The 23,527-nt window shown below is 37.0% G+C and overlaps 1 protein-coding gene across 7 annotated transcripts in view; it reads left to right on the top strand.

Moving 5' to 3' along the window:
- The window catches only part of NSUN6 (NOP2/Sun RNA methyltransferase 6), a 71,666-nt gene that overhangs the window by 16,301 nt on the left and 31,838 nt on the right, over window positions 1-23,527 (top strand). For 6 of the 7 annotated variants that reach the window (XM_039877516.1, XM_039877513.1, XM_039877512.1 and 3 more), the window contains 5 exons: window positions 3,183-3,292; window positions 4,175-4,328; window positions 9,260-9,341; window positions 12,374-12,493; window positions 23,073-23,217. In XM_039877516.1, the coding sequence (XP_039733450.1) occupies window positions 4,177-4,328; window positions 9,260-9,341; window positions 12,374-12,493; window positions 23,073-23,217 (499 nt within the window). In that variant the 5' untranslated portion in view covers window positions 3,183-3,292; window positions 4,175-4,176. The remainder of the gene's footprint in view (window positions 1-3,182; window positions 3,293-4,174; window positions 4,329-9,259; window positions 9,342-12,373; window positions 12,494-23,072; window positions 23,218-23,527) is intronic. The other variant, XM_039877514.1, reaches the window with a different exon arrangement.

Below are 23,527 nucleotides of genomic sequence, written 5' to 3'. Positions count from 1 at the left end.
CAAGGACCAACCTTATAACCAGGCTTTCCAAAGAAAGGATAGCAGTTCTGGCCTGCTATGTTAACTCTTTTCTTGGTAGTCTTCATTGTCTCCTCTCCATGAAATGGTTATTCTCATAAAAACTTCCTGAGTAACTCTACAAGGTTCCATTTCACAGAACAATTTTTTGAATTGGTGCTATGTCAAAGACACAGATGTTACAGAGACAAATGAAACATAGTTGTTTAGTCTAAAAGCAGGGGACTTTTAGTACAAGTCATATTGTGTTGAATATCACAGTAGAAGAGAATTAAGTTCCTCCAGAGCATAGAATAGGAAGAACTAAATATTAAGAAATGGGTAAAGATTTTCTCCCAAGTAGATATTATTTCAATTGAGTCTTGAAGGTGAATAGGAATTAGCCTGATGAGATAATGTGGGCAAAGGGATGCTTAAGTAGAGAGAAAGCCTTTCCAGAGATAGAGAGGCATGCAAATATGTTGTGGTTTATCACAAAAGTGATCAGGTTTGACTACTCAGACAGTTTTCAGAGATTGAAAGATGAAGGTGAAGAAGTTGGGAGAGGTAGGCTGTGAAGTGTAAAGGAGATTTTTACTAAGCAATATTTTCTTTTTTGCATAGACTGTTGGGGCCAAAAACCTTAGTTAAGACTAGATTTATATTTTAGGAACATAGTACTGGTAGTAGCATAAAGCTATGTTTTCCAAAGTATGGGCAAGTCATGACCCATTAATAGATTGTAAAATCAATTTCATGGTTTTTTTATTAGCATTTTAAAAAAGAAATGGAATATTTTATAATATGTGATATTATATTCTTTGTAGTAAAGGCATTGTTTCATGAAATGCTATAAGTGTGTGTATAAGATAAACTGCAAGACTGGGGACAAGTTGTTTCCAATAGTGTGGTGAAGTAGATAACCTGGAAATGTTCGCTACATACTCCTAAGAATATTAAACATGAAATGGGCCCCAAAATGCACAGCCGAGTGATTAAGAATATAAGTGAAATGTTCAGGAATTAGACTGAAGGGTAACTGAAAACAGCAGTAAGCGTGCGAGCTAATATTTGGGGGTTAGGAGATGTAAGAGAGGAGATGGTTGATCTCGTAAATGTAGGGTTTTAACAACAGACTGTTAACAGGAGGAGGTGAGAATTATCCAGTAATTTAGGAATTGGATCTCTCTTGCCTTAGAGTCTAGGTTGGAGAAAAATCTTCTGAGAATGCAGAACTGTGGTTCTATACCTCATAAAGGTTTAGAATTCGAATTCATACTACCCAAGTGGTCTTGAAACCTATAATCTGGGGAATTAACATAAAAATTAGATTTCAAGCCAGTTCCTGAGGTGCTTGGGACAAACCAGGCAAAACCACTTGAGAGTGACACATTCAGTCCAGTCCACGCACATTTCTCATGATTTAAGGCTATATTCTGGGAATCGTGCCACCGTGAATGAGAATCAGCATATACAACAAATTGAAGGATTAGATTTTCCCCTAAACTTTAGCAAATGAAGCTATCTGGTAGGGACTATAAAATCAATTTTCTTAAAACGATTAAACACAAAAGTCAAATCTGAAACACAGAAGAGCCAATTGCGGGGGAAAAAGATAGAATAGAAAAAATTTCCAGAAATAAAAATGTTATTAAAATTAAAAACTCATTTGATGACTTAAACTGTAAGTTGTACTCAACTGATAGAGGATTATTGAGGTAAACGACTCCACGGAAATTATCTAGAATGCAGCAGAGATAAACTGAAAATACAAAGTTGAGTCATGGAAAATAGAATGAAAAGGTACTTCATATTTCTAATGAGTCCTAGATGTAGAGAAGAGAAACAATGGGGGTAAGATAACATTAAAAATGTAATAAGAATTTTCCAGAATTGATGACAGATTTAAGAAGTACAACGAATCTAAAGCTGAAAGTAAAAATCAATCCACGTCTTGATACTTCAGAATGAAACTGCACAACAACGACAAGATCTGAAAGCAATCAAAGATAAACGGCTGGAAGCTTTTCTGAATCAAGTTAAGAGATGTGTGTTTGATGTCAGGATGGCATAATTTCATGACAATGAATGGATTTAGAAGGTTTAGGAAGAAGGGCTTTAAGTTGATACCGAAGTTTCTAATTTGGTTAGTCAGGCAGATAATGACCCTTTGTTCGAGACTGGAAACAGATGAGATTCAGGGTGTTGCCAAAGATTTGAGGAGCAGTTCAGAGAAAAATAACATTGTTTAGGACTTGTTGAGTTTGAAGTAACTGGGACACCTAGGTATAAGTACTTGCAGGTAATTAGAAATATCAATTCAAATATGGAAGTCATAAGATTGCCAAGGGATAGGATGCAAAGCGAGAAGGCATGGTGGCATGTTTTGGAACCTGGGGAATGAACCTCTTTAAAAAATGGAGAATGAGCAATGAGAATGCATGGGACCAGGAAGGGGTGGTATAAAGCTGAGAAGTTTAGTGAGATTTGATCATCTGGAGATCACAGAAAGAAGATGGGGCATACTTAATTCACCCAGCAAGGAGTCGTGATGACAAATGTGAAATGTCGCTAACCAGGGAAGCTCATTAGAGACTCTATGCTTAGGACTTTTATTCAGGACTGATCACGGTGACACGACTTGACTTTTGAAAAAAAATCTTTGAGTGTTAGTAGTGATAACCTAGATTTTAATGATCCAGAGAATGAATTGGAGGTGAGAAATTGGAAAACATTCAAAGAAAGTTGGGCAACAAAAGAAGAAAAAATTATCTTCATCTATCTAGTTAAATATTAATGTACTATGCAACAATTTACCACTTTAGGCATGTTTTGGAATTCCTTGTATAGTGTGTTTTAGTTTTTGAAGACGGGACTTTATTTCTCTTCTAAGGTTGTGAAAACAGCAATGCTTGTTAAATGATTAAGCACTTTTTGATGCCACTTTATTGCCTTCCATCAGATGGACCTCTTTTTATTTTTTTCTTCAATGTTTATCTTTTTAAAAAACCATTTTCTCTATATTTGTCTTTTACTCAGCTTCTCTTATTTTTTCATGAATGACATTCTCTTGAGATAATCAGGACTAAAGAGGTTATTTAGGGTTTATACTAAAACATCGAAAAGGTTGGTAGATGTTGGAGGTATATTACTACTGTTAAATTTCTCTTATCTTACATTCCTAGGAAGAATATAAACAAAAAACAATGCGAAGCCATTGTTGGAGCCCAGTGTGGCAATGCAGTGTTAAGAGGAGCCCATGTCTATGTGCCAGGAATTGTGTCAGCTTCAAAATGTAAGTATAAAGGTTGAAAAGAAATGCAAAGAAGAAAGTGTGAAGAGACTTTATGTGGCCCTCAAAGTTTAATATATTGCTGTTCACAGAAAAAGTTCATCTACCCATGATCTGTGTGATTTGAATAGTCTTTCTAGCTGTAGCCGATAGGCTACTCACTGCTATAGTCAGGTTAATGGATGAGGTCTTAAAACGTTTTTGGAAAGTGGAATGCAATTTTCCATTGTTAATGTCATCGGGATTTGTTACCGAAAATAATAAAATGACTACAAAACTAGATTTAATTAAGCATATAAATCAACTCTGTTCAGTTTCCAGATATTCTAAATATATACACACATGTTAATGAATGTACATCCTTATCATTAAAATCTCTGCCTTAAGTTCTATAACAGGAAAGTTGCAAAGAAACACCAACAGGGTTATGGGATTTAGAAAGATTCCTTTGAGGAAGTGTAATGTATGTTTTTAAAAAATCTTTTTCAAGGAAACTTAGAACTTTGAGGATTGAACCAAAGATATCAAGATTTATTCGAAGTCTTTTAAGGGGTGGGAAGTCTCTTAGGTTTTGAGAAAATAATTTAAATAGAAGAGATCTTTCCTGCTCAGCTAAAGACTTCTAATTGAGGTGGGATATTTTGAAGACTATTTTTTTTCTTTGTTTTCCTAGGAAAAAATCTTCAATTAGAGTTATTGTTAGGGGACATTTAAAAGTAAAATGTTATATTTTCTCTTAGGGTTTATTTTGAGACAAGGAGCCAGTTTAGGCTCCTTCATGTGTGCTATTGATGTCCCTGGAGGTCCCTGGTCTAGCTTAAAGAATTGTCACTGTTTTTCTGTCAAAGTATATATAATTATAATATGATTTTCTTCTTTCCCTAGTTATGAAAGCTGGAGATGTTGTTTCTGTATATTCTGATATTAAAGGCAAATGTAAGAAAGGAGCCAAAGAATTTGATGGAACAAAAGTATTTCTTGGAAATGGGATTTCTGAAGTAAGCCGCAAAGAAATTTTCAGTGGGCTACCCGAACTGAAGTATGTATGTCATCAAGTGTTGTTTGAGGGAAATAAGCATTCTTTTTGTGGTTCAAAGAAAATGAAAAACAATGTAAAAATATATCTAGTTGCATTATATGAATAATTTTTTTGGCATAAATTGAACTGGAAAATAATTTCTTAAGCCATATTTCCATCAAGTTTTTTAGAAAAAATGCTTTTAGATAAAAGAGTAAATGTTCAGATTGAAGAGCCTTAAGTAAGCAACTAGTCATATTGTAATTGTCAAGTTATTTTACTTTTCCTTTTGAATTTTTTTGATTTGGAATTTTTGCATATTTGAAGAACAATACTTATGTTAATAGAAGATGAATTACATGAGCCTGTCCATACCTTTTTTAAACACTCTGATTTTGTGAAAAGAAAAGCTTATAATTTTAATATAAATTTAAAAGAAAAAAATTTTAATTAAAGTTTTACAAGAAAGCCAATACTCACATGAATACTTATGGTCAAAAATTAATGCTTGGATTTACTCAAATCAAATTAAAATTAAAATATAGTTTTAAATCTCTGGTCACTACTGGCTCTAAATCCATGGACAGTCCAGTTCTTACTTTGCTTAGAATTTTCAGCCTGTTTTAGGGGTTCTGTGGATACCTTCAATTACTCAAAAGTTGGCAGCTACTGCGGACATGCTGAAAACTGGATTTCTCCATCTAGTTGACGGGGATCAGAACAGGTCTCCTTAAGATATGCTACTTTGGCATGTGAATTATTTTTAACTAAAAGCAATTGAGACCTTGCAGGCTCATGAAAAAGTTTTATCTCTCAAAGAATTTAAGTTAAGGGGCTTGCCCATAATTAGAGTTATCACCAGAAATAAATTTTTATGACCTATCTATAGGTCAGGGCAAACATCTAATTATTGAACATCTGTTCTTCTTATCATCTCGTGAATGGCGTATGTGTGACTTTCCTCCCCTCTGAAGCCTCAAGGTACCTTACCTCCTCTTTAGCTCAGAATGTCATAAATATCTCATTTTCCCTTTCTGTTCTGAACCTCTCATGTATGTGGGGTCTCTGACTCTCGCGTATGTGAGGTTCCCTTACATATGTATGTAATTAAAGTTGGTTATTTTCTCTTATTAATCTGATCTGCATCATGTAGATTTAATTATTAGACCAGTGATAAGAACCTAGGAGGGTAGTGGAAAGTTTCTGCCTTAACCCCATAGGACTGGGCCACACACCTCTGATTGATTCCTGGAACATTTTTTCATGTTGGAGCAGTTAGATTTATAGTTGAAATTAATTCTTCTGAAGAAACAGGTTATTGGATTCCCTAGCTCTAGTTAGCAGTACTTTCCAAATAGCCAAGAACAAAGATCTTATTCTTTTTTGAAAGCTTTATGATTATGAAGATAAAGTATATATCTTGTGTTTATCTTTGGGTCTGTAATAGGGTATTGATATTTTGACTGCCTCTTATGGTTCATTGTAAGTGGTACACTCTTCATCCTCTTGTTTTGTTTGATATAGTGGTTCCAGTCACTACTGACAGACCTTTCTGAGTAATGTTTTCTTTGTTGATGGAAGTAGGAAGCAGCCATCTTTAAAAAACTTGATTTTTAAACTCAGGTTTTAAATTCAATATTCAATTATGGTGTTATGATTTCTTTCTCTGCCTATGTGAGAAAAAGTATGTTTCCATAACAAATGCTACATAGACACCCTGTTTCTTATTTATAGTCTATAAAACTTTAGAACCAACTCTGCTAGTATTCAACTAATAAATTTTCACCCTTTGGTTTCTTGGATTCCAGCCGAGCTTGATCATTCATAGACTCAGAAGTAGGTTAACTTACTAACAGACATACTAAAGTACCTATGCAATCTGGTACTTTACATTATCATATGGAGATACGTATTACAAAAATAGATTTAAAAGAAACATGCAGTCCCATACCTGAGCAATAATTGGCTTAAATTATTCTTTGTCATGTTTTAAGTTAAATACTGTGTAGATGGACATGTTGTCCTGGTAGGCATGGTACGAAGGAGACAGTCAAATGTACTGTTACCATTGGGGTGATGTGAAATCCAGTGTCACCTCAGAGGCATGGGATGAAGGTCCTCAGTTCTTCCCCGCTGACACAGCAAAGAGTTACAGGTCAGCGAGATTTAGAAGTAAGATTTATTGAAAGTACATTTTAGAGGGAGACAGGCCATGTTTAGGAAGGCTGCGCTATGGGAGGTGAAAAGATAAGAGTATGCTCTAAGGAAGAAGTGGGTTTTCAGCAAAGAGCTGTAATAACGCAGAAGTGGGAAGGTCTGTTTATATTCGGGGCATGACGGGAGGTCCTAGATGATCTGCATGTAAGGTTACCTTGACTGACAGTTGGCTACTAACTCTTTGCCTACTGTGCATGTGCTTACCCAGAATTCAGTCTGTTATAGATTCATGAATTTCCAGCCATAGGCATGATATAATGATGGTATAATGAGGCTGAAGTTATGGACAGGTTAAGGTAGTACTGTTTGCACATGCGTTTGTGGCCGGTTTAGCCAGCAGCTTTTATGGCCTTTGTGCTCTAGGATTTGGGTTAATTTATAACCGTGAAAGAGAGAGTGTTCCTGGGGGATCCTAAAGGAAGGTCTTCAAGGGAGGTTTCTATGTTTACAGAGTTGAGCCTTCACTCCTGTCTCTCATGCCTGCCTAACTACCTAACAGTACCAGAACTCGAAGTGCTAGATGGGAACTGGATTAGGAAGGCAGACACATATATGTTAATTTTAGTATTTTTCAGAGGACTGGAATCCTGCAAGTCAGAAAGTCATTTAAATTACGGAGTGATCAGGTTGCAGAATTCAAGGCATTCAGTAATGAGTCTACACTCTGGATGGGGGGCGAGGTAAGGTGTTGATCAAGTTGAGAGCACCAGCTGTCTCAACAAAGGACTGTTAAATGTGAGGCGCTGACATTTCAGAAGGTTCCTTTGAGTATTTCCTGCTCAGGGACAGGACTATTTGACTAGTAAGTGGTTTTATTTGATCCTGACTGGAGCAAGGACCAGTCTTTACTCTAGTTTAAAGTGCAGATTCAGAGATCCCAAGTAGTAGTAAATAAATGAGGGAGGATAAAAGGGATGGAAAGAAGAAGAAAGGAGTTAACATTTATTGTATGCAGAAAGACGCTAGAACTGAAGGGAATTCCTCCTCATATCCCCTGCATTGACAGTTTACAAATATCTACAGAAATCATTTCACTCTAAAGCACAGCATAAATTTACCCTGCTGTGGCGTAATAAATAATTTAATCTTTGTCCTGGGTTCCTGGCACTGGGCCCCTAAAACCCTTGGAATCTCTGGAGTGATAGTGTCTTTCGTATGCTAATGAGGTGGCTGAGGGTGGGGGCTGGTTGCCAGAGCAACCAACCATGTGATTTGAAGGTTGGAACTTGCCCCATCCCCTGACCTTTGGGGAGAGGAGAGGATGTTAGAGCTTGATTAAATCACCAGTGGCCAGCAATATAATCAGTCACACCTATGTGATGATACGTACATGGTGAACAACACATCTAGGTGTTGGAGGGCAGTGAGCCAAGAGAGGGCAAGGACGCTCCAGGTCCCTCTCCCATTCCTTGTCCTGTGCATTTCTTCCATTTGGCTCTTTCTGAGTTGCATCCTTCATAATAATATGGTAACAATAAGTAAAGTGTTTTCTTGAGTTCTGTCAATTGTTCTAGCAAGTTATCGAATCTAAGGAGAGAGTTGTCAGAACTCCCAAATTTATAGCTGGTTGGTCAGGAGCATAGGTGGCAGCCTGGAATGTGCAGCTGACATCTGGTATGGGGCTAGTTTTGTTGCTCTGAGCCCTTGAACCTGTGGAGTTCGAGGATAACTTCAGGTAGCGTCAGTTGAATTGTAGGACACCCAGTTGGTATATGGAGACTTGGAGAATTGGTTGGTGTGAGCAGAAAACCCACACATTTGGTGTCAGAAGTGTTGTGAATAAAATTAGCCCACCTGCCTACATCAAGTAGAGTACAAAACATCTGTGTTGATGCTTTTCTGCCAAGATCAGTTCGTAAGCTGTGAACTTGTCTAGCATGCTCTATCTGAAGACTCTGTTCTTTGCCTTCCTTAGACTCTTCTTTACTTGTACCCTTGTGCCTGATTTAAATCCTGATTCTTTTCTTTTATGATTAGACTGTATTTTTTGTGTCCTGCTAATCCCCAGAACGTTATGTAGATTTCCCTTTTTTCTCATTCTCTCTGGTGTGGCCAGATAACACTGGGCTTTCTCTAGCAGTGTTTGTGTGCTTTCTCGTCCCTTTGATAGTATCTGACAACCTTTCCCAGGTTGACATGTTTTTCTGAATCGCTGTCTACCTGGGACCTGGCCCTTCCTGCTCTCATCTGTTACACTGCCACTCAGAACACGAGACAAAGGTGGAAAAGACCATCTTGAGGATCGTGTCAGTATCAAGGAATTATTCTCTAAGGAGATAAGAGCAGTGTGGCATGTTTGTCATTGCTTAGCATCAGCATGATTATATATTTCTCTTTCATAGAAGTACCTAGCACAGTGCCTTGCAGACTGAATTGTTTGTTGAATTGAAAAGCTAATAACAATGATCAAAATTCTGTTACCAGAAAGATTAGAATGAATAAATACTCAGATTTCTTTGCTTTTTAGTCTGTTCAGATCTTAAAAGAAACTCATTTGTGCCCAAATGAAAAATGTATGTAACTTTATCCTTTAGTTCTCTTGATGGTCTCCTACTGCACGTTAAAAATTCAGAAACAATTCACAGAAATATTCTAAATATTTTGCTGTCTAGTAAAAAGAGGTTTTAAAAAGGCAGAGCATCTGATATTTGACATGCTACTTGGGTATGTTGCTAGAAATGGAGTTTGTATAGGCGATGTAATTTATATAGAATAACATATGTCCTACTTTTCAGAGGTATAGGCGTAAGAATGACAGAACCAGTATATCTCAGCCCTTCATTTGACAACGTACTGTCCAGCTACTTATTTTTACAGGTAAGTATTTGTAAAAATAAAATATTTAGTGACATTAAAACATACTTCAGTGAATTACTTGAAATCTAAGGTGTTTTTGTTTTTACTTCTAATGTTTACTGTGGTCTATTTATATATTTTCTGATTTACTTTTGGTTAAGCAGTAAGAAAAAACTTAGTAAGCACTCTTTCTCAACTAATTTTTAACTATTTTTTTACCCTTTGTGCCCAAGAGTGCTTTAATATAAAGCTTGTAATTGTTGCTTTCCATCTCAAAATATTAATCTGTAAACAATGCATGCATTTGCTATACATATACATGTTTGTAACTTTGAGTAAGATTCAAATGGTTTGTAACAGATTTTTGTCGGGTGGTTATCACTGTGATAGTGATTTGTTTTGCCTTATTCAGTTTATCGAGTACTTCTGTGTACATTAACTGATTTTATTTGATACAGTCTGGTTAGGTGATGTTATTATTAACGTTGTTATTACTTCAAATATAAAAAGATAACAAAGATCAGATCTGTTAGGGTTCTTGGACAATTTTACACAAGTTAATGGAGAATTCAGATTTGACATCTGCTTTGCCTGCTGTCTGGGTGGGGAAAGAGCTCAGGAACAATGGCACCTGTCAGCATTTTAGTCCCAGACAGAGCTGCCCTTCCAGCCCTCACTCTAAAGCCGGACAGTTCATTTCCTCCCTGTATGTCTCTGGTGCTTTTCAAGCTACTGCCCCAGCACTGGAGCTCAGAGCGAGTGAGTTTGTGAGTCTGTGTGTGGGCCCTTTAAGACCTGCAATGCCTAGGTTTCCAGCAGCCTTTGGTCTCACTCAGCCACAATCTCTGCTGATTTTAATAACAAAGTTATGGGAACTTCTCTTCCCAGTACTGGAGCCATTGGCTGGAGAGCTCAGTGTGGGGCTAGGACCCCTCACTCCTCCAGGGAGACCTGCACCTGAGATATTCCTCTCATTTCTTTACTGCGTCGTGGGTGTGAGACTAGCCTGTTTCGTGTCTCCACCTCTCCTCCCAGTCTTGTGGCTTCTTTCTATCCTCAGTTATGGGGAATTCTGTTTAACTAGTCTTCAGGCGGTTCTCAGTAATAGTTCTGTAATTTAATTCTAATTTTGATGTCATGGGAGAGTAGGTGAGCACAGTGTTTACACTGCCATCTTGACCGGTAGTCTTCAGAATCTTTTTAGTTCGATGTAGTCTCACTTAGTTTTTCTTTTGTTTTTCTTTTGATGTCAGATTCAAAAAAATCATTACCAAGACCCATGTCAAGGGGCATACTTCCTATGTTTTCTTTCAGGAGATTTATAGTTTAAGGTCTTACATTCAAGTCTTTAATCCATTCTGAACTGATTTTTATATGTGGTGTAAGAGAGTAGTCCAGTTTCATTCTTTTGCATGTGTTTGTCCAGTGTTCCAAGCCCCATTTATTGAAGAGATTGCCCTTTCCTATTATGTATTCTTGACTCTTGTTGTAAATTAATTGACCATGTATGCATGGATTTATTTCTTGTTTCTATTCTGTCCCATTGATCTGTGTCTGTTTTTATGCCAATGACATACTGTTTAAATCACTGAAACTTTGTGATAGAGTTTGAAATCACAGAATGTGATGCCTCCAGCTGCGTTCTACTTTCTCAAGATTGCTTTGGCTGTTTGGGATCTTTTGTGGTCCCATATAAATTTTATGATTGATTGTTCTGTTTTTGAATATTTAAAAAAAATCACTAGATGATTCTGTTATGTAATGAGGATTGAAAAATACTGTAGAGATAGGTAGTAGACTAAATTATTTTTAAAAAACTGTCATTTAAAACTTTTGTGAAGCCTCTTCACTTGGACTGTTTTATAATTTCAACTTACTGCATGACCAGAAGGTTTTTTTATGTTACTTATATTTGGAAATTTCTGTCTTCTTTGACCAATATATTCTTATCTTTATTAGGAGTTAAGCATAATCATTTGTCCTAGATAAAGAATTTTCAGTAGCCACATGTTTTAGTGTTTTCATATTAGAGTTCAATTTGTAAATATTTTTGCAATAAACTAGATCATTGAGAAAAACTTGTCTGTAATAGGTGGCGCTGTTTTTCTGGTTCCTAAATTGTTTGCATTGAGTTTAATGATTCCTTCATCCTCAGAGAGGGTGAAAATTTGCTTGTTTGTGTCTCCTTTCTCACCATTGATTTTGTTTTGAAGTGGGGATCTTGGATTCACTTGAGAGCATTGTAACCTTCTCATAGTTCTTGAGGACATACTAATGGATGTATGTGTTTTGCTGTAAGAATGAATTGAAATCTTTAAGCTTTAAAAATAAATAACTCTAGGCTTGTTAGCCTCTACTTTTTTCTTGCCAAGTATTTTTAAAAATTACTTTGTGATATTACTCTGTTTTATTTAAGGCTAACTCCTGTAGTAGCAGCCTTTATGTAATTAACATTAATAATGATTTAATATAACAGTGCTATAGGCGGAGGTATATTTGGGTTATATAATCTCATATATTTCTAGGTGTCTATCAGAAATAGCTAAGATTATTTTACATTTTACTTTTCTCCTACTAAAATGTGGCAGTGGTGAGAAGACAGGAAGCCAAACATGCCTTTGAGTGGCATTAGCAGCATAAAAATGGGATTTTAAAATGGGAATTAGATAATGAAGCACCTGAAAATACAAATTCTTGTACATTTTCTGGGGAAAAGATCCAGAACCTTTTCATATTTCTAAGAGGTCTCTGGCCTCCAAAATATTAAGAACCACTGAATTGAGAAAGGGTGATATGCTTTTTTTTTGCTGAATTGATTGGGGGAAGTACATTGTGTACATGCATGTGTGTCTGTGTGTGTGACTGTCCCATGAGATCATAGGATAACCTAGGAAATTGTAAATTTCCTGACACTAGTATACTTACGAAGAAAACTCATGCTCTTGACAGAGGGTGTTGAACTGGGTTACCTCCAAATGTTTCTTTATGTTCTCTGATTCTGAAATTGAAAATGATTTAGAATCTTTGATAATTGATTTTTTTTTTTCTTATAGAATTTGCCATCTGCTGTAGTAACTCATGTTTTGGACCCTCAACCTGGAGAGAGGATTCTAGATTTGTGTGCAGCACCTGGAGGCAAAACAACACACATTGCAGCACTAATGCATGATCAGGTGAGACCGTCTTCACAGCAAAATGACTCTCAATGTATTCTTTATTTTGGTAGCGGAGGTAGAACCCATGTAACTTATGAAACAGTATATGGACACTGATTATCTGATTCATTTCAAATTCAACCAAGTGAAGACTGTTCAATGATGTTAGTTATTACATATTAAATTCAGTAGCCAATTATGTGACAACTGCCTCAAGGCCTCTCAGATTCGCTAATACATTTATAGAATTCTTTCCTCATAAAATTAAGGTTAAGTGAAACATTAAAGACATCTTTCCATGGTTTTAATTATAACATTTTTAAGCCATTTTTTTAAACCATTGAAATAAATTTTGCCACCAAAAATTCAACAGTATTTTTTTGTCAAAATATACATTGTTGGTTATATTTACATACACATATGATACATAATACATGTGTGTGTGTGTCTTTTGTCTTGGCATTCATAAAATCTTTATGATCTGGCTTAATTTTAAAGCTTGTTTCATTGTCACAAAATATAGTATGTGTGTCCTTGGATACTTTAGCTCAGATTTTACTGTTTTTTTTTCTTGTGTGTACATATTTGCCAATATATTTTCTTTCTGTATGGGCTTGTTTTATTTGTATTCAAAACTCAGTATGGCCTTGTAACCACTGTATACTTCACCTTGAGAATGATATGGCCAGTTGACAGTGTCTTTTCCATTTGTTTCAAAGTCTATAAAACTAAATGGTTTCTAAATACTTATACATGCTAGTATCTTCGCCTACAATAGCTTTCTTGATCTGAAATCAGATTTTTAATGATTGGTTGGTTAATTAAATGTTTAGTTAGTGTTTACTATGTGCCAAGTACTGGGAATAGAGCAATAAACCACAGTGACCAGAATTTTCTTCATCGTGGAGTTTACATTCCAGTAAGAAGAGACAGATGATAGACAGACAGACAGACAGATAGATAGATGAAAGAAAGGAAAGAAAAGGAAAAAGATGGTGAGAGAGAAAGAGAGAGAGAGAGAAAGAGAGAGAAATGGAAGGTCCAGTGCATATGATTGCAGTAAGAGCTGTGAAAAATAAAGGAGGGTTAGGGGAATTGGCAGCATCGCGGGGAGGGAGAATGAGTTTGCAGTTTTAAATACTGTGACGAGCAGCATGGGGGTCTGTGGAAAGAATGTTCTAGCTAGAGGACACAAGTGTAAATGCTCTCAGGCTGGTGGCTGCCTGACTTGAACTTGTGCAGTTTTGCTGAAGTAGACTTAAGTGAGGAAGAGCGATCAGAGAATGGTGGGGAGGGGGCGTGCTTGGGTAGAACAGTTCTGCACTGACTGACAGGACGTCAGTTTTCCGTGAGTGATAGAAAGTAAGACATTGGCAGTTTTGAACAGAAGAATGGCTTAAGCCTACCTATTATTTAATACATCATTTTGGCCACTGCATTGAAAACAAGCAGTAAAGGGCACGGTTAGAAGTAGAGAGACCAGTTAGGAGATGGTAATTCCGGGAAAAGTCACTGAGGAGGTAAGATGTGGTCAGATTCTGGATTTGTTTTTGAGGTGGAGCTGTTAAAAGTTGTTGATAGATTGCACGTGATTTGTGAAAATAAGAGAATAATTGAGGGTAACTCCTAAGGTTTTTGGCCTGAGGAGTTAGATAGAGGTTCTGGATAGGGATGACTACAGGAGGAACAAATTTTGCAGGAAAAAAATCAGAAATTTAGTTTTAATTATATTAAAATGAAGTGTATTAGACATCAAAGAGATGACGTTGAGCAGGGATTTGGATATCTAGAGTATAGGAGAGAGGTCTGGATTGGAAATATAAATTTGGAATTCTTCAACGTACAGATAATATGTAAAGCCATAAAACTGGTATGGGTGGCAATAGAAAGTAGAAGAGGCCGAAAGACTGAGACTCTTGAGTACTGTACACCACCATTCTGAGGTTAAAGAAATGAAAAGGAATGGCCAGTGATGCAGGAGGACCAGAGGAGTGTGTAACCCTGGAAACCATGTGTAGAAATGGATTGAAAGACGATGGGGAGATCAGCCGAGTCACATGTCGTTGCTAGGTCACGTAAGAGGACTGAGAACTCTCTGGCGATTTAGCACCGTGTAGGTGATTGGTGACTTTGTTAAGAGCAATTTTGGTGAAAATGCTTGCTTACATTGAGAATGAGAGGAATCAGAATGAATCGAGACAGGTCTTTTGGCAGGCAGGGGTGGTTTTCACAGGAGAAGAGAGAAGTGGGGCAGTAATGGGAAATGAAGTCAGGGAATTCTTTTTTTAAGATGAGGGAACTATCTATTGAGAAAGATACACATTTAAAGGGAAAATTGGTAACACCAGAGGGAACAGTGAAAATTTGGGGAACAATATCTTTAGGTAGGTGAGATGGGACAGGAATTGATGCACAAGTGGCTATAAGTGGTAGCAGGAGAGTACATTCGTGGAAATAGGAGGGAAGGCTGAGGATATGGGCGCAAATGTTGGCGGTCTGGGAGACATGGTAAGTGACAGGAAGTCCTCTTCTGGTTCTTCCAGTTGTCTCAGTGAACCAGAGAGCAAAGTCATCACATTTGACTAGGGATGGGGGAGAAGGTAGTAACAGTTTTTAGAGGCTATGAAATATTAATTGAGGAAAATGGGAGTGAGAATGGGCTATGGACACGTCATAAGAACTCTAGGTTGCACTAAGGGCCCCATGAATACAGTGGCCATGAATTTAAAGGAAGTTTAGTTGGGATAGTTGATGTGCTTTTTAGCTGCATGGGGATAAACATGAAGTTGGTAAAGAATCGGACTTAACCACAGTTGTGTTTTTGTCATGTTAAATGCATTACACAGAAGCATACTAGTTAAGGATGTATATAGGGAGTGATTATGACGCACCGTGGAATCTAAGCTGGGTAAAGAACATAGCAAGGACAGTAAGAGTGAGGACAGTGGATCCGTACATACTTTCTAAATTGGCTGAGAATTATACAGCTCTAGTAATTCTTATGCATCTAGCAAACTCAGCAGTTTACATAATGGTACTACTAATTTATAAATAAAAATTACCTGCTTGAGCTATAAGACTTTCTGACGTAGAAAAATACTTTCACAAGGCTTATCAAAGCTCTTCTACTCTAGCTAATTTACTTGGTAGACTATCTGTATTCCCATTCCCCAAAGCGCCACATGATAGACTTTATTAGGTGGTCCATTTATTTTTAATTTTTCAATTAGAATTGACATAACAATATTACTTTAGTTTCAGTATACAACATAGTGATTAAACATTTGTATAACTTATGAAGTGATCGTTTTGTTAAGTCTAATACCCATTTGGCATATAGTTAATAATATTGTAATAATATTGTAATACACAGTTATTACAGTATTATCGACTATGTTCTCCATCTGTACTCTACATCCCCATGACTGTTTTTATAACTGGCAGTTTGTACTTCTTAATCCTCTTAGTTTTTTCTCTTAACCTCCATACCCCACCCCACCTGGCAACCATTAATTTGTTCTCTGTATCTATGAATTTGTTTAGATTCCACATGTAAGTGAAATCATATGATGTTTTTCTCTGACTTTTTGCGCTTGACATAGTAATCTCTAAATCCATACATGTTGTCATAAATGACAAGATTTCATCCTTTTTTGTGGCTGAGTAATATTACATTGTATTTGTGTACCACAACTTCTTTATCCATTTGTCTATCAATGGACACTTAGGTGCTTCCATGTCTTGGTATTGTAAGTAATGGTGCAGTGAACATAGGAAAAGGGTGCATATATCTTTTTGAATTAGTGTTTTAAATTTTTTCAGATAAATATTCAGAAGTGGAATTGATGGGTATCTCTATTGAACCTCCATACTGTTTTCTGTAGTGGCTGCACCCATTTACAATCCCACTAATAATGCACAAGGGTTCCCTTTTCTCAACATCTTTGCCAACTCTTGTTTGCTGATTTATTGATGATTGCCATTCCAACATGTGTGAGGGGGATATCTCATTGTGGTTTTAATTTGCATTTCCCTGATGATTAACATCTTCTCATGTCTTTTGGCCATCTGTATGTCCTCTCTGGAGAAATGCCTATTCAGGTCCTCTGCCCATTTTTTAATCAGATTGTTTTTTGGTGTTGAGTTTTATGAGTTCTTTATATAGTTTGAATATTAACCCCTTGTTGGAGGGATCATTGGTGACTATTTTCTCCCATTCAATAGGTTGTAGTTTCATTTTGATGGATTTTTTTGCTCTGCGGAAACATTTTAGTTTGATGTAGTCCCATTTGTTTATTTTTTTTCTTTTGATTCCCTTGACCAAGGAGACACGTCCAAAAAAAAAAAAATTGCTAAGAGTCATGTCACAGAGTTTACTGACTGTTTTCTTCTAGCATTTTTATGGTTTTAGGTCTTACATTTAAATCCTTAATCTGTTTTTAGTTTATTCTTATATGGTGTAAGAAAATAGTCTAGTTTCTTTTTCCTTTTTTTTTTTTTTTGCATCTATGTCCAGTTTTCCCCACACCATTTATTTAAGAGACTGTCTCTACCCCATTGTATATTCTCGTCTCCTTTGTCATAGACTAGTTGACCATATAGGTGTGTGTTTATTTCTGGGCTCTCTATTCTGTTCCAGTGACCTGTGTGTGTTTTTATGCCAGTACCATGCTGTTTTGATTACTATAGTCTTGTAGTATAGTTTAATATCAGGTAGTGTGATACTTCAAATTTTATTCATTTTTCTCAAGATTACTTGGATTATTTGGGGTGTTTTTTGGTTATTATGGGATGTTATGTGGTTATGCTGCTTTGGGGTAAAATGTCCTAAAAATATCAGTTAAGTCCATCAGGTCTAATGTGTCATTTCAGGATACTGTGTCCTTGTTGATTTTCTGTCTGGATGAGCTACCCATTGAAGTCAGTAGAGTGTTAAAGTCCCCTAGTAAGACTGTATTACTGTCACTGTCTTCCTTTATGCCCATCAATATTTGCTTTATATATTTAGGTGCTCCTAAGTTGGGTGTGTAGATGTTTGCAAGAGTTAAATCCTCTTGTCGGATTGAAACCTTTATCATTATAAATTGCTCTTCTTTGCCTCATGTTACAACCCTTATTTTAAAATATATTTCACCTAAATATGTTACCTCAGCCTTTTTTTGGTACCATGAAATATTTTTTGCATGAAATATTTTTTCCCAACCCTTTCAGTCTATATGTCTTTCCATCTGAAGTTGTTTTTTTTTTTTTTTTTATGGGCAACATATGTACAGGTCTCGTTTTTTATTCATTCAGCCACTTTTGATTGGAGCATTTAGTCCTTTGGCATTTAAAGTAATTATTGATAGATAGGTAGTTACTGCCGATTTATTAATTGTTTTTTGGTTGTTTCTGTAGTTCTCTGTTCCTTTCTTTCTATCTTGCTTTTATATTGATAGCTTTCTAGTTTTGTGTTTAGATTCCTTTCTCTTTACTTCTTGTATATCTCTTGTAGATTTTTAGTTTGTGGTTACCTAGTGCTTCATATTTACCAAGCCATATTAATAGCGATATATTTTAAGTGGATGGTTACTTAAGTTCAAACAAAATCTAAAATTACTACAATTTTTCCTCACTCCTTCTGTGTTTTTGCTCTTAGTTTTTACTTATTTTGTGAGTGTGTATGTGTATCCCTTAATTTATTGTTGTAATTACACATGCTCTTCCCACTTTTGCCTTTTAACTTTTGTGCTGGCTTTGTAGTTGGTTGATCTAATGGTTTTACTAAGTGTTTGCTTGTGTCACTGAGAATTTTTTTCTTTGTGATGTTTCCTCATTCATATTTTTGATCTTTTCTCCTTAAAGAAGTTAACATTTCTTGTAATACTGGTTTAGTGGTGATGAACTTCAGCTTTTTCTTTTCTGTCGATTCCAAATAATAGCCTTTCTGGGTATAGGAATCTTGGTTGTAGGTTTTATTCTTTCATCACTTTGAATATTTCATGCCATTGCCTTCTGGCTTGCAAAATTTCTGTTGAGAAAACAGCTGGTAGTCTTATGGGAGCTCCTTTGTAGGTAACTAACTGCTTATTTCTTGCTTCTTTTAAGATTCTCTCTTTGTCTTTAACCCTTGGCATTTTAATTATGTCAGTATGGGCCTCTTTGGGTTCATCTTGTTTGGGGTTCTCTGTCCTTCCTGGACTTGTATGTCTATCTCCTTCCCCAAGTTATGGAATTTTTCAGTCATTATTTCTTCAAATAGGTTTTCAATCACTTGTTTTCTCTCTGTTCTACTGGTATCCCTGTGATGCGAGTGTCGGTATGCTTAGTGTTGTCCCAGAGGCCCCTTAAATATCCTCATTTTATTAAATTATTATTTTTATTTTTATTTTTTTGCTGTTCTGATTGGGTGATTTTTGTTACCTGTTTTCCAGATAGCTGATTCAATCCTCAGCTTCATCTAATCTGTTGATTTCCTCTAATATATTCTTCATTTTAGTTATTGCATTCTTCATTTCTGACCATTTTGTTTTTTGTTTTCTGTCTTTATTTTTGTTTCTTTTGTCTTTGTTAAAGTTTTCACTGAGTTCATCTACTCTTCCCTTAAGTTCATTGAGCATCCTTATAACCAGTGTTTTGAACTCTGCATCTGGTAGATTGCTTGTCTTCATTTTGTTTAGTTCTTTTTCTGGAGCTTTGTTCTGTTCTTTAATTTGGGACATATCTCTTTGTTTCCCCATTTTGGCTGCCTCCCTATGTTTGTTTCTGTGTATTAGGTAGATTTGCTATGTCTTCTGGCATTATGTAGTAGGTGTCCTGTGGGGCCCCTTGGCATAGTCTCTCTGGTCACCTGGACTGGTTGCCCTGTGTGGATCATGTGTGCCCTCCTGTTGTGGTTGAGCCTTGACTGCTGTTGGCACATCAGTGGGAGGGGTTGACTTTCAGGGTGACTGGCTGTGAGGGCTGGCCGTGACTACAGTGAAGGAGCTGTTGTGCAGCTGCTGACCTCACAGAGCAGAAGCGGGGCTCTTATGCCAGCCAAGCTCACCCCTCAGCTGTGTCATGTGTTAAGTTGGTTGGATGGTGCTCTGGTGTGGTCTCAAGCTGGCCACCGGGTGTGCGTTGGTGCTGCAGCCTCTTGGGTGGGGCTCCGGTGCAGGCCACGGTCAACTATCACTTGTGCTGGCTTGGGGCCTCTTGGTAGCAGCTACAAAGTGATCTGTGATTGATTACTGCTTGTGCTGGGCTTGGAGGCACTTGGGAGTGGCTGTGCTGCAAACTGAGGCTGGCTACCACTCCTACTGGGTTGGGACCCTTTGGCGGGCACCACAATATGAACTGAGGCCAGCTGCCACTTGTGCTGGGCTTGTGGCCACTTAGCTGAAGCTATGTTCTTTGCCAAGACTGCCACTTATGCCAGGCTTGGAGCCACCTGATGGGAGCCACAATGCAATTGAGACGGAAGCCACTTAGCAAGAGGTATAATACACACGGAGGCCAGCTTATGCCTGTTTTGAGTTTGTCATCCTTTGAGAGATTTTGGCAAAGTCTGCAGTGTGAGCTGAGGCAGATTGCTCATGTGAAAGAGCTGCTGGAAGAGGCTTGGGCCAGGCTGAGAGTTGGGTGGTGCAGGGTCTCAGGGAATCACCAAGTTGGGGTGACCTATGTTAATTAGGGTAATGGAGAGCACAGAATTAGTGCTTTGCTGGCTCAGTGGGAGGAGCACTCAGCAAAGGATCAGTGGTGCCTGGCAGCATCTGATCCCAAGGAGAGCTGCCCCTCCAGCCCTCGCCCTGAAGATAAGTCAGTTTAGTTCCTCCCTGTATGTGCCTGGTGCTTTTGAGCTGCTGCCTCTGCACTGGATTCCAGACTGAATGAGTTTGTGAGTGAGCAGGTTTGTGTGGGGGCCCTTCTGGAGGAACAGCTAGGTCTCCAGCAGCCCTTCATGTCACTCCAGGGCAGTCCCACTGGTTTTCACATCCAGAAGTTATGGAGACTTCTCTTCCCTTCTCCGGTGCCCTGCTGGGGAGCCAGGTGTGGGGCTGGTACCCTTTGCTCTTCATTGGGGACCTCCACAACCAAGATATCCCTTCTGTTTCTTAATCACCTCACTGTGGGGGTGGTTCCTGCATGTTCTGCATCTCTGCCCCTCCTACTGGTCTCAAATGGGCTGCTTCATTATATCCTTAGTTATAGGACTTCTGTCCAGCTAGTCTTCAGGTGGTTCTCAATGATGGTTTCATAATTTAGTTGTAATGTTAATGTGGTCATGGGAGGAGGCGAGCACAGTGTTTACCTACTCCCCCATTTTGACCAGAAGTAATCAATTTTTGATCTGTATTTGATGATTCTTAGGACTATGAACTGATTTACAGCAATGTTGCATGGAAAATAGTAGGAACATGTATCGTGTCGAGAAATTGTAGCTTTTTTATTGCAAAATTTAATTATCCAAAGACTTCTGATGAAAATTCACATATATACACATTAGTATTTAGCTTTAACACTTAGAATTTCTGAAAGATTTAAATGTCACAGCAGAGGGATAAACATATAAATGTAAAAATATATTTTAATAAATTTATTAAAGGGTTAAATCTCTGCACTATACATGTGCGTATACATATATTGTATGTATATATATGCACTGTATATCTGTACTTCATGTGTGTGTATCTATGCACTCTAACTGTATGCAACCCCCCCACACACACACACACACACACACACTCTCTCTCTCTCTCTCTTACAGTAGCACTAGGGTAAACCTCAATGAGTAACCTTAAGTAACTAAGAAAGATCTGTAGTAGAAAAAGATATTTGTTGTTTAAATTTTGGGGAATTAATGTTCTTGGTTCATTAGAGGAGGTGTGCTTGCCTATTTACTTATATTCTTTTTTTTTTTTCCAAAAAGAATATAAAGCGGTATCGGTAAAAGCTGTTAAAGGAAAAATACCACCAGTACCTAAACTGAAGAACATGTAATAGAAAAGTTTCCTTTATGGAGTTGTGGTGGTTAATGCAAATCACTTTGTTTACCTGAAAGCATAAATGTATAGATTATGATATACTTCGAGGAAATGATCACCTCCCCCTCCACCCTTAATTTATATTGTGATCTTTGTGTTTGCTTAGAGGCACTTATTCTTAGATATTTTATTCTAAGAAGTCTTTCCAAAGACAATCTGGATATTGTAATTGTATCTGTTATATCGCCATGTAAAAATGACCACAAATCTTTGATGGCATACAACTAAACATGTATTCAGCCCAAGCTTGCTTGTGTCATGATCCACTGCAGGTTAGTTATGATGAGTCTGGTGGTCTTGGGTGCATTCATTTGGTTTTGGCTGATGTTGGCTTATCTAAAGTGACCTTAGCTGAGACCACCAAGGTGCCCTGCCACTGGACAACGTGTCTCTTATTTTCCCTGCTAGGACCAGGGGGGCTGGCCTAGTTGAGGACAATCATTGAGGGCTGGCAGTGGCTGAGGGCAAAGCAAGGCAAGACCAACTGTTCAAGTACTATTCACTTCTGTTTGCATCACATTTACTCTCATTCTATTGGCCAATGCAAAGTGCATCTCTGAGCCCAAGTCAGAATAGCAGGGTATTGCAAGGTAAATGGCAAAGGATGAAGATATGTGGAGAGTTGAGTTGGAGTTGGGCAGTCTCTCACAGTGGGCCAGAAATGTAGAAATGAACATCCTAAGAGAATTCATCTAGAATGAATTCTAGATTATGTTGCTGCTTTCGATTTATTATCTATTTATTTTGATAGTTAAACAAATTTTGTATAAGTAGCCTCTTATCTGTACTTTGTAAAAGTAGCCTTCAGCTAGTGGACTTACTCCTTTACTGAAGTGCATTTGAACCTTATTCTGCTTGTTTTTGCCTACGTTTTCAGTTCAACTCACTTGAAATGATTTTTCTGTCTGTCAAAGGATTAATTGGAACTATGTCTACCATTAAAGCTGGGTCACATTTAGGAACATTATCAGCAATTTCCTGAATTGTGGTCTGTACAGTTGATGCATATATCATACAAGGACAATGTATGTAAAATCGAAGAATTAATTTCACCATCTCTGCAATATCATTTCACATGAATGTCACAATGCATTCATAAAAATGGCCTCTTGTTTTTATCGACCTTGACCTAATTGAAGTATTGCCATATACAATTATTTTGAGCTACTTTATATACCAGTTTAGAATATTTTGCTGTGATATGCAGGCTTATATTTTTCTGTCTTTGTTTGAATTCATATGAATTTTATGTGTATAGCTCAAAATATTGAGATGAGGATTGATTTTACAAGTAATATTTATCTGTATCTCAGAGTCTAGAAGGCATGTGTCAACACTGGTTCATGCTCTTTCACAGGTGAGCAAGGCATGTCAAATTGGTGATTTTTAATATTTACCTCCAATGGATGTTTGTAAGTTTCTCTAGAAGATTGCAAACTATATTTTTTTGATTTTTAATTTTAGTGATTAAAAGTAGCTTTAAAACCTAGGGGTAGAGGAAAGTGGGGAAGACCATAATTTTTCATGTTTTCATTATCATTAATAATTTTCATGAATGTTTTGGATTTATACTTTGTTTTTGTTTTTAGGGAGAAGTAATAGCACTGGATAAAATTTCCAACAAAGTAAAAAAAATAAAGCAGAATGCTTTATTGTTAGGACTGAATTCCATTAGGGCTTTTTGCTTTGATGGAACAAAGGCTCTTAAACTTGATAGGATTAAGGACACAGAAGGTGAGTTAAATTTTATCTTTTAAAAGCTTTTACAAACAAGTGCATTTTGTTATTGTCTAACCCCCAAATACCTGTAGAGCCTTGAAACTTTGGCATGGATCGAAGATATTTTTGCTTGTCATCTTATCTCTGAATATCAAGTTTTTAATGATATAAGTTAAACCTCCAAGACTGGGTCAAACTGTTTGCTCTTAACATAGTTGTCTTAATTTCACATTGCACCTCAGAAAGCTTATAAGCCTTGCAGTTTTATATTTTCTTCTTCTTCTTCCCTTTTTTTTTTTTTTTTTTTTTTTTTTTTTTTTTTTTT

The sequence above is a fragment of the Pteropus medius genome, unplaced genomic scaffold (assembly GCF_902729225.1).
Source record: "Pteropus medius unplaced genomic scaffold, Ma_sr-lr_union100, whole genome shotgun sequence".
Taxonomy (NCBI): Eukaryota; Metazoa; Chordata; class Mammalia; order Chiroptera; family Pteropodidae; genus Pteropus; species Pteropus medius.
Note: the sequence above shows the minus strand (reverse complement) of the source record. Positions and strands in the feature narration are given on the sequence as shown.